Consider the following 12,232-nt stretch of genomic DNA (forward strand, 5'->3'; position numbering starts at 1 on the left):
GATAAAAAGCAAACTACTCTTCTTGGGAATAAAAATTGTTTCTGGTATTAAGATACTAAACAAAGTCACTATAGAAATGCTTTATTATGTTTTAATGACACATAATAATGATCAATAAGGACATAGTTTCGACGCATTGTGTGCAGAAACAAGGTTGACTGTACAATTATCTGTGCCAATGGTAATACTGCAACCTGTCGGAACTGTATAGTGCCCCTTTCCTCCATACCTGTATTATCAATATATAATACGTTATTATATAAATCATCGGTCCATAAATAGTACTTTATGACCAGTCTATTCAGTGAAATACACATTGTACCCAGCACATGCTTACTGACCATTAGCTTGAAATAAATCTATGAAAAATTACTATTAAACCTTTACTGAATGGTTGTTCGTCTATAGTCAACTGTACTTGCCCCAGGTCCTGCGGTCAAGTGGCAAGTACTTTTACTGACCTTGGGAAAATAGTTTTGTTCTACAGTATCATTCTTTAAGTGTATTGGTGTGTATCCTATGCAATCTTGACACAAAAATATATTTTATACACTGCATATTATGTTAATTTAGTGTAAAGCCCGATCGGTTAGTCCAGTAGCAAATGTCGCTGGTTTGAATCTATCCGGCACGAAGTATATGTTCTCAGAAATGATTGTTCTGACATTCGTCGTCACAGCCGAGATGGAAAGTTCTCAAGAGTTGTAATGTTACATTTATAATAATGTTAATAAGCGAATCTGATGCAATATTAGACTTATGCAGGCAGGTGCAGCATTTTATGACATAAGATTAGATAAGAATAATAAAACAAGTCCTACATAATTATTGTAAAAAACTGAAAATGTCAAACCCGCAACACATCATATGAGCACTGTTTGGTGCAGTTAGCATAGAACAGTTGCATTTTAAACATCTCTCCTTGATTATCAACTCGGAACCAACTTGAAATGTGACTCCTGTTACTGAAGTACAGTAATCCTGCTCTCCATCATCTTGTGAATCTAGTAATAAAAACAAATTTATTAATAATATTTGAAGAAATATATAAACTGAAAGGAACTTTCTAATTACGTTTGAATGACTGTAAAGGTAAATCTTTTTAAATAATGTCCATTTCTCTGGTTTTATGTTAAATTTTAAAATTTTGAGTTAATCAGATATAAAGTCAAAAAAAAGTTCGCAATTCTAAACTTTTTACTTACATAACCTCACCGAAACAGATAACTTGCGCAGATACTTATATTTGCTATATGAGGTCTTGAAACTGAAGGATTTGGTCCTTAAATAATTCGGTGACTAAATACAGTTTCAACTACTACGTATAACAAATTACATTACTCTCATTCCATTTTTTACTTAAAAACGTGTTCCTCCTCTAATAAATATGTATAAGTGATATTATGAAAATGAAATGCATAGCGGAAAGCTAAATTACAAAAATCGGTGATGTCTGAAGTAAACTAATGGCAGCTGGAGCATCTTCATAAAATACAATACTAAACCTTACTGTGAAAGTTTTAAGCAAGTAAGAGAAATATATGAAGAAAGGACTTTTATCCACAGTGAAAAGTCCCAAACAGATCCAGAAAACATGCAAAACTAGACATGACACTGATCGATTAAGATTGAACATAAATGTCGCGCTTTCCAATCGTTTTCAAATACAGCAAACAATCTGATAGCATCAAATTATTAATTGTATTGGCATAATAATGACATACGGTAAATCCTAGAAAAACATGTCTGGTTGTTCACAAAATATGATTCCGCAACAAGAATGTACAGATATACACAAAGAAAAACTGCTAAAGATTTGACTAATTTGCCAAGCATATTTAATGCAAGCCTAAATATTTAAATGCATCCAGATCTACGTGTTTCATCTATAAATGAGATAAGATATGCAAACTTAGGTGGTGAAACTAGTTCATACTGATTATTTCATGCCTACACTGGGACTCAACACTTGATATTATGGTCTTTCAAGTATTAAAAGTTAAAACCTAAGATAAACAGAAGATTAATAGTAGTTTGTTTAAGGACTTATATATATTTTATATATTGGAAACTTTTGTTTGCCAAATAAAATAGACTTTAGCTTGTCACTGAAAACCAACAGCACTGAATGGAAAATTGTCATATCTCATTGATCCATTATTTAATGGACATGTGTATACACACTTAACAAATCCTCATTGTTTTTACAATTGTCATAAACGTTATCTAAAGTACATTTCTTACATTTGATATAAGTTTAGACAAATACATTTTGAATGCCATAAAGAAAATTTCAATACAATACATTGAAACCATCTTTTAATTTCACTCATTTTACGAACTCGTCAAGGTTTGTTTTAAAGGTCACTTAAAGTAAACAAAAGAACAAACCTTACAATATACAGTAACACCAATATTTTTTCATAACAAGAAAGAAAAGTAAACTTCTTGGACATATTTATAAGAAAAGTAAGTATCTACACGTGTGTGTCCATTTGATAATTATCTCGTATGCCTCTTTGGAAAATACAATTTGAAACAAATGTTTTACATAATACATTGCCATTACCTCTCATGAACAGACCAAATCAAACTGAATCTTTTATTATTTGGTTGTGTTCTATTATTACAAAGGATCTCCTGATAGATTATATTAGTGCAAGGATTTCAATCGGCTCCTATACAGTAGTCTCCAAGTGTGTGATGACTAAATTATCTGATAAGCATTGTTTCTATGAAAAAAATTGCATGACAGCATTTAAAATTGAACGAACTAAGTTTATACTGACGAAACAAAGATAATTACGATGTTTGTTAAGTCTTTCATGTACGTAACAAGATTAAATCGATGAAACTTTGTAAAGTAGAAAGTTCTTTCAGAAATAGACATGGTAGAGCCAGTCAATACCTTTAGACCAGAAGCACTAGGAATTCAATACGACAATGCTGTATTATGTGCCAGACGCGTGGCTCAAAAGGGTAACCTATGCCAGCCATTTCCTGAAATTTCTTAAATTGACATAAATCAACATGGAATTGATCAACAACAATTCCTGCCCTACTGAACGGAGGAAAGCAACGCTCGTCTATTCATAATTTTAACTTGTCCAAAACATTGTGGAATGATACTAATTTCACTTGGGTAATGATTACGTTTTACTCGGACTTTATCATAGACTCCCTGTGTAAAATCTCAAACTTTAAACTAGAATAAAGGTATTAAATCCATATAATATGTCAATGAAACTTCAAAGTTTTGTTGTTTGTAGCATAATCTGGGGCATGTGCAGTGAAAAAATCTTAATCTGATTTCTTAAAATGTGTGAAATTTATTTCTAAAGTCACTATATGTTCATTGTAAATATACCTCGTTATACCCAAGTGGAAATGAGAGGTACTCGAAAATGCAGCTCTCTGATTGGTCAGTTAGAACCCCTAATGTACAGTGATGTCATGATAAAGTTATGAATTCAAAAGTTTTGTCACGAAATAGTTAAAAGAGTCATTATCCCAAAATAACATAAAAGAAATTTTAAATTTGAGGCAAAGTACAATAGAGTTATGGAATCTGTGCGTCACATGTTTGATTATCATAATTAACATGTGTGGGAAAATTCAATTCATTCCTAATTGTGGATACTGAGGTACTAGCTTTTGTACAAAGACTAGACCAAACATTTCGAAAAGGGGCATAACGTTGTGCAAAAGCAAAACTGTGCAAAAGTGTATATCGTTTCAATTCATTTCCGCTAAGACACCACTTTAACCAATAAGGACGCTGACGATGAAGATTGGTAGAGCTCAGTCTCCACTTGGAATGGTCGAGTGAGCTAAAAAGCAATATCTTTGGTGGAGTTCTTTTATCTTTTAGATATTGCAATTCCATACAATATATATTGGTTTTGCATTTTTAGATCATAGGATTGGCCTACATTAATAGTTATTGTTACGTCATCATTTCATAAATTACCTGGCATGAAATAATTGCCTGGCATTATAATATGATACCTCGTGAAATTTCAATTAAATCTGGAGCGATTATAACGTTTATAAGTCAGTTATATACGAATCCTAGTAAAAGGTTTCGTTCAATATACTGAAACATAAAAAATTTTGACTAGTGTAACACTTTGCTAAGGTACGATTCAGAAGTAGTGCCGAAACAATATGATGTTATACAGATGTTAGAAAAAAGATTGCACTTGGTCAAATTACAGTACACAGTTTTTCAGTATATTTTGAATGATCAAAAAAGAGGGTTTGCTAAAATGCTTGCTATTCTCTTCAAATTTCGTCAGACATTCTGGTGTAAGAAAAGTAATGGTTCAATTTTTTTTATTGACTTTCTTGGCGGCCTTCTTGGATTCAAAATGGACGCCGTTATTTTCAATGTTTATCGCATAAGATGTGAGAAAGTCGTCATATTCTGCTGAACTTATTTTTTAAAAAAAATGCTTTTGATAACGGAAATTACTAATATATAATGTACTTTGTGTAATACATTGTATATGATGAGCTTTTTTTAATGATAAAAGCAGAAAAGAGAACGCAGTTTCTACATTTACGGTCGAGAGATGTATTTTGAATGGTCAAAAAGTGGGTTTGTTAAATTTTTGTTGTATTCTTTCAATGTGGTCTTATTTCATTTAAGTGACTTTCTAGTTTATGAAAGTATCAATGCCTTTTTTAAATTGACATACAATGGAAATTGATGATATAACGTAATTAAACTATTATTTAGTATTCTGCTTTATTTGAATGATAACTACAAAACGGGTGTGTATGGGTTTGGATTGAGTGGTGGGGGTAATATATATGTGGAAGGAAGATAAGTTTATATTATTTTCATCCTATGTTTAGCATTATCTCATCGCATATTATTCATGTGTGTTTTTTTTAGCAATCTTGCAAGCCAGTAGAATAAACTCTATGAACATTCTCAGTGAATATGAATGAGTTAAAAAGCGTGTAATACCATTCATCTTTTAGACATTCTGGTGGATGTCCGGGCCAACCCGGGCCCTTGTTATGTTTACGGTGTGGCTGCAATAAATGTGGAAATTGTCATTACAAATCATATGAGGACACTAACACTAAAACCTTGGAAGAGTCAAATGTGACATAGGTTTGTCTTAGTATGTTTACCCTTTTATTGCCCAGGATATGGATATATAACTACTGGCTTATCGATTTTATACACCGTTCCACATACTTCATACCATCAGTTCAAGGAATAGAGGCCATTCGCTTGGGAACACTCAATCCTTCAACCACTAGAAACTTTTCAAGTTCATCAACAAAATCAAGACAAAATAAAACGACTCAACCGGAGATTATAAATCAAGTGAGGTTTGTGCTACCGACATGCAAGAAAAAGCCGCTCACTACAGGAACATGTCCTAGCTAACAAACTTACTTACAAGTACTAAATAGCGGTTGTGGTGTATCAAAGCTAAACAATTTAAAGACAATTTGAGTTGTTTCTCAAATGTTTTTATTTTATTTTTTGTAGCCCAAAAGTGTAATTACAGAACAGTTAAGACACTCAGTTTTCGTGAGAACGTGTCTGGACAGAAGTGTGATCAATTCAAAGACAGTAGAAGGCTTTACGTTCGCCCTTCGTGACTTAGACAGACATATATACAACCTGACATGCACTGAGTTGTTTAACTGTGAAGATAGTGAAAAGAGTTTTAATGTCAGTCGGGACATTGAAGATACTTAGAAAATAAAATCTATAAGAAAAGCCTTTGGAATTACAGAGCAAAACCAAGCAAAATATAGCAGACCCGGTTTGATTAATTCCGTTCACGAGAGGTAATGAAATATGCGATAACCTTCACATATGGTGTCAATTGTAGGTTTATGTAGTCACATTGTCCTTAACGTAACGTTAAAAAGTTCAGCGGGCTGTTATTACAAGATAATACTAGGAACCTGCCCGCAAAAAAATCATAATCGCTCGACGTAACTCATAATGCCACTTAAACAGCACCATTTTCGATACTGTATACAGTAACATTCGTATTAAAGTAAATAATTGTATAGGTCCGTGTGCTTGCTTTTGCGATATTTGTCCATGACTAAACAGATACGCACATTTCAGGCTTTTGGAACTATTTAACGTATCAAACTTTTCGATATCATATTCTATTTTTAGAAAGATAGAAACGTTGCCGTTTAAATAATTTACCCAGTCGTTGCCGAATGCCATTCCATGCGTTATTTAAGAAATAATATATCTCATCCAGTGATTTGTCGTTGAATAAGTCATTGTTTGGAGTTCAGATGCGAAGGAATTATATCACGAGGGCGCAGTCCGAGTGATATAATAATACGCATCTGAACGACTAACAATGATTCATTCAAGAGCAAATCACTAAATGAGATATATTATTTCGATTCTAACACGTTACTAAGGATTTTTAGGTACATCCTTGACGACATTCATTAAATATTTGCCCGTTTTCAATCGGTTTCTTTTCCAGCGCGCCGCTATGCCGTTTGACGCCATGACGTAATAATTGTGACGTCAGAACAGTGATTTGTTGTATAATAATTCACTGTTTTCTGCCTTCTTTGTTTAATAGGAAAATGAATCGGATCGTGTTAGAATATACGTTATCCGGATAAACGACGTTACGTCATTAATCAAGTGCATGTATTATTTTCTCATTGTTAATCCTCTTTAAAGAGAGATACATATAATTTGACGGATGGATTGCGAATTTTTAACAAATTTATTTTAAAAAATAGATAGAAGCAATTTGATAAGAAACAAAATCATAACTTCACAGTATGATCATTTTGTAATTGAAAAACTATCAACAAGAAAAATGGCATTTTTTATGGACAAATTTAACATTGTGTATAATGTCAAGTTAGCATATTCATGCTAATTATGCTCGGAGGTCATGTATATAAAGCTATACTTGTGTTAATCTCTTTGAGAAAAATTTTGAAAAGTACGTTTCTATTTCATCCAGAAAGACCCAATATATGGACTGAATCACCATAAAAATTTAGTCTCATATAAATTCACTGTACTAGTCTTTAAGTGCCGTATGGCGCCCCATACTTGGACTCGGTGTTTGGCATATTTTCTTGTCCTTTTGGATCATGGAGTACATTCATCATACTATAATAGAATTCTGCTTAAGCCGGAGCTAGGGGTAGTGAGGGGTGTTGCACATTCCATTTCCTCTCATGAACAGACTCGATGAAATAGGATTTGCTATAGTATGTCGCGTTGTGTGCTTCCAAAGGATCTTTTGACAAATCTTTTCATCTACATCTACATCTACATGATACTTCCAACAATCATTAACGATTATGACTGGAAGGCGCTTGTCTGGGCAGTGTTAAAAATGAGAAAACTCATTAGGTGCAAAGAATAAAAATTACTACAGGTGCTAAGTTAAAAACATAGTGAAGGAAGTTACTGCAGATGTACAGTGGCCAGCCGCTCAGCAAATATGTTGAGGCTGGGGCTGGACTGTACATATTGGGGAAGGCCATTCCATAGTCTGATTGTACGGGGGAAGAAGGAATTCATGTGGTATTGAATACGGGACTATGGAATTAGGTAGTTCAGGTTTATGGTCGGAGTTAGATGGTTATGGTCGACGCATACATGATTTGTTCGGATTTTGTAAAAATAGATGAGAGAAGATTGTATGCGCCGTTGTTCTAAAGTTTGCCAGTTTAGGGTGTTAATCATCTGGATTACACTGCTTGTATAGTTATAGTCGTTAAAGATAAACCGTGCAGCTGATCTTTGCACTTTTTCGACTTTGTATGAGAGGGACTTTTGCCAGGGGTGCCAGATGGATGAGCAATACTCGAGTTGTGGACGGACATAGGTGTTGTAGGCTTTCTCTTTGACCTTTTTGTTTGTTGTCTGAACATTTCTTTTGATGAATTTAAGAGAGTTGTTTGCTTTAGAGGAAATAGTATTAATATGTTCAGACCAGTTTAAGTCTTTAGTTAGTGTAACACCTAAGTATTTAGCGGTATCGGTAGATTTCAGTTCCTTGTCATGCAGGGTGTAAGGAAACATGACAGGGTTTCGTTTGCGAGTAATTCTCAGCACCTCACACTTGTCTGGATTGAATTCCATTGACCAGTCCCGTTCCCACTTTTCAAGGGCGTACAAATCTTTTTGTAGTGTTTGGGCATTAGATGAGGACTTGACTGTAAGGTATACTATGGTATCATCTGCAAACAGTCTTGCCTTACTTCTAATAGAATCTGGTAGGTCATTAATGTAAGCCAGAAAGAGACAGGGCCCTAGGACGGATGCCTGAGGGACACCGGACAGGACAGGCAAGGTGTTCATGAATTATTATACCCTTATTGAATGGCTTGCCGGTCAATAGTCTAAACTATTGCCCAAGGTAAGGTTAGGGGTCAATAGTTTTGATTATTGACATGCAAGTTAATTATTGACGTCTTTGTTTGGTAGGTAAAACGACATAAAACACGTTTTTTTGGTCACAGACGTCGCGATCATAAATCAACCAAAAAAGACGTCTTTTGTTTGCTGGGAACAATCAGTGAGGACAGCAGCTGGAAATCAAACTTACAAAATGTAGCAAACAAGGCAAACAATAGGCCTACATAAAAAGAAATGTTCAGACGAATAATATAAAAATTTAAAGAAACTGTGTGTATTAAAACATATGTTCGCCCCAATTGATATACTGCTCAACTGTTGGCAATCGTGACAAAAAAATCTAACATATGAATTTGAAAGAGTACAGAAAGCTGCAGCCAGATATGTTCTAAACAACTATGACTATAAATCAAGCGTTCCAGAAATGTTAACTGTACTTAAATGGCATACTTTAGAAACAAGGATAAATTTCACATTGCTAGTTATGTTATATAAAATACATCATTCCATTGTTTTTGTAGATCACCAATACCTGATACAAACTAGGAACCTTAATTTTCATACCCCCTTCTCTCGCACACAGTATCACATGAACTCATTTTTCCTAGAACCATTAGACTTTGGAACAACCTACCACATCATGTACAGCCTGGAGTTACTGATGTTCTAACCTGAAATAAATGTTGTTTTTTTTCATCTTTTAACATTTAACTTGTATTCTAATATGCTTTTCTCAGTTAAAACACTCTTACGCTAGAATGACGTCATGTTAACGTGCGGTGGCGTCAATGTTTAAGGGCATATTAGAATCGAAATAATTTATGGCAAAACCGTGTTTTAAGACTACTTATAATACACTTGGGCTGTGCCGTCGTGAAATTATTACGTACAACCGCCCATCGAGCATATATAAATAGTGTTATAACACTCTTTTTTTATAAACTACTTTTTAATATAGTAGTGCTAATTTTAGTATTGCACACTACTTTTGTGTTTTTGTAGCAGACTGAAAATACTTCAGCCCTGGCTGAGAATCGAACCCGGGACCTCCCATGCCTAAGGCGGACACTCGACCGCGTCGCTATAAAAGCTAGCTCAATAACAATGAAGTATTAGTGCACCCTTATACTCTACCCTCCTATATACACCATCTCCATTTTAGAATACGTCCTCTCATTCAAGGAGTTCGAACCTCTGTGAGACGTTCCAATGTGTCCATTTACATCTACCCGAGAGTTATTTAACATTGGGCGTCAAATGTAGCAGACTGAAAATACTTTAGCTCTGACCGGGAATCGAACCCGAGACCTCACAGGGAATCGAACCCGGGACCTCTCACGCCTAAGGCGGATACTCTACCTCGTCGCTATAAAAGCTAGTTCAATAGCAAGAAGTATAAGTGCACCCTAGCTTATACTCTACCCTGGTGGCTTAATCATCAAAGAGTCCTCCAGACAGTCGCCTTCCAGTCATAGTCAGTTATTGACTGTTGGGAGTATCATGTAGATGTAGATGATTGCCTCAGTCGATTCAGCTGTAAATGGGTACAAGAAAATTGCCGGGGATAAGATATAATAAGATGATAATTGGTCAGTTTCTTAATTAGTATCGCTCTTGACTGGTATTGTCCCCACATTTCTAAATAGTATGTTTTGTAAATATAGGGCCTACAATTAGTCTTAATTAGTTGTATAAAATGTGCAATAAACTTCTGTTATGTGTAAAACATGACTTCTTTGTATGTGTTGAATATGTGCTAATGCTTTCAGCTATATGCAATGATTTTATATTTATAATTTTGCGTTCTTACTGTTTGCAGATTACTGTTTGTTTAGTTTTAATGTACGGTAAGGAACGGGCATACAGGTACAACTCATGACCGGATGTAGTTTGGCAAAAACATGGCCGAAGCAGAAGCAGAAGATTTGTCGCCCGAACAAACGGAGAAGTTAATCCAGTTTCAGGTAAACGGATGTACTGTGTATTTCAGCACGAGTTTGATAACAATTAGATATTTAATGAACGTTCTTATGATTAAATCTGATAGTGTACTGTTCATTTTTATGTTATGTATCAGTTGCACAAATTTATTTCCAATGCTTTTTTCTATTTATAGATATTACTTGAGGAAATGTACCTCTGGTATGGCTTCCACGTTTACAGAATTTTGTATTTTGTAACAGCAATCAGTTTTGGTCCTCATGCAGTCATGACTGGCGCACAATTGTAAATTTTATTTTCTCAAGTGAAACAAGAAAAATACCGTATTTTCCCGAATTAAGGCCCCCCCTCTAATTAACGCCCCCCACCCGTTTTGGAGGGGAAAAAAAGTCAACAAGAACGAAAAAAAATCACCTACCTCATTTTTATAAGTCCACATAATAAGTAGTTTACAGTTAAGTATCCAATGTATTAAGAATTAAACACACTTTTAAACAGTACATGTAACGTAAATCCAAAACGTTTATACTAAGTACGGTACGTATCCAATCATCAAATAGAAAATTAAACGGTAAATCCATTTTTGATTTGTTTTTGCACCACCCGCGCACAAGCTTCCTGTCGACTTTAAACACATTTGCGGCAAAGTGTTTTCCTTTTCTTCGGCAGTTTTAATAACTTTTAATTTAAAAGCCGGCACATAAGCAGCGTGTCAAACGACTGACATTGTGTATTGCAGTACCCGCATGTACTAAGGAAAATATTATCGGAGTACACAGCTGTTTGGGTATGATGACGTAATGTGTAATGTCGCGAGCGTGTCACGGAATACATGAGGTACTGTATTTAAATGCATAATTTTAAGACACACTGCATTAAATTGGATGCCAAATAATTACGTTTTGGGGGAATTAAACAACACAGAAACACTTTACAGTTGGTTTGAACGATGTTTTTAAGTTTTGTAAAAAAAATTATTTTTTATTTTTTTACCTCAAATGAACGCCCCCTCTTTGGAAAATGTAACGCCCCCGGGGGCGTCTATTCGGGAAAATACGGTATCACAAATTCAAGGGTACGCCTATAGTGCGCAATGGAGATAAAGTGCGAAATGGAAGTAAAATGCGCAATGGAGTCGATTTTTTTTTTAGGAATGATTATTTCTTTAAATGAAATGTCATTGGAAGGGTAATTAAATATTAATAATTAAAAAGGAAACACAAACATCAAATAATTTTATGGCAGTGGCTACGATTACGGTACGGTAATCCTAGCCTCCGGTTCTAGGATTATGGAAGTTCCGTATTCCTAGACAACCCTATGAGGATAGGCTAGGATTACGGAAGTATTTAAGAGACATCAAAAATATGTTAGGACATGCATAAATGATGTTGTAAACTTCTTATTTCACTTTATTAAAATAGCGATTTTTGATGCCTGCCTTATTATTCCGTGTTATCTATCCGCCATTTTGGGTTAGTATAATCTTAAACGCTATATTAATGGCGGCCCGCAGAAATATAGAAATATGAGGGTAAAAGTTAGGTTTAAAAAAATATTCTATACTTTGATTTTTTTTATTTATAACCATATTGTATGTTATTAAAGACCATTTGTGTTGATTTGATGACAAAAATTGCAGGTATATATGAAACATAGATAATTCTATAATATTTCCTCGTGCCACCATTAAGATTATACTAACCCAAAACAGCGGATCGATAGCAGGAAATAATAGTGAAATAAGTAATTTTATAACGTCATTTATGCATATCCTAACATATATTTGATGCCTCTTAAATACTTCCGTAATCCTAGCCTATCCTCATACTCATAGGGTTGTCTAGGAATACGGAACTACTGTAATACTAGAACCAGAGGCTAGGATTACGGTAC

General features: G+C 34.5%; 2 protein-coding genes across 2 annotated transcripts in view; one reads left to right on the plus strand and one right to left on the minus strand.

The window, feature by feature from the left end:
• Positions 1-65: 65 nt before the first annotated feature.
• Positions 66-1,907, minus strand: LOC123540621 (uncharacterized). Its single transcript, XM_045325821.2, has 3 exons — positions 1,725-1,907; positions 854-1,004; positions 66-229 (listed from the first exon to the last, which is right to left on the minus strand). Exons 1-3 carry the CDS (start codon positions 1,834-1,836, stop codon positions 112-114), a joined length of 381 nt encoding a protein of 126 aa, XP_045181756.2. The 5' UTR covers positions 1,837-1,907; the 3' UTR covers positions 66-111.
• Positions 1,908-10,220: 8,313 nt separating this feature from the next.
• The window catches only part of LOC123540260 (FAS-associated factor 2-like), a 29,732-nt gene continuing 27,720 nt past the window's right edge, over positions 10,221-12,232 (plus strand). Inside the window, exon 1 of the mRNA XM_045325124.2 lies at positions 10,221-10,359. Within this exon, the coding sequence (XP_045181059.2) occupies positions 10,297-10,359 (63 nt within the window). The 5' untranslated portion in view covers positions 10,221-10,296. The remainder of the gene's footprint in view (positions 10,360-12,232) is intronic.

The sequence above is a fragment of the Mercenaria mercenaria genome, chromosome 16 (assembly GCF_021730395.1).
Source record: "Mercenaria mercenaria strain notata chromosome 16, MADL_Memer_1, whole genome shotgun sequence".
NCBI lineage: Eukaryota > Metazoa > Mollusca > Bivalvia > Venerida > Veneridae > Mercenaria > Mercenaria mercenaria.

Coding starts and splice junctions, on each gene's coding strand:
- LOC123540621 (XM_045325821.2), bottom strand. CDS start 1,836: ATGCTTGGCAAATTAGTCAAATCTTTAGCAGTTTTTCTTTGTGTATAT. Junction 1,005..1,724: donor ATGTTTTTCTAGGATTTACC/GTATGTCATTAT, acceptor TTTTATTACTAG/ATTCACAAGATGATGGAGAG. Junction 230..853: donor GCTCATATGATGTGTTGCGG/GTTTGACATTTT, acceptor TTGATAATACAG/GTATGGAGGAAAGGGGCACT.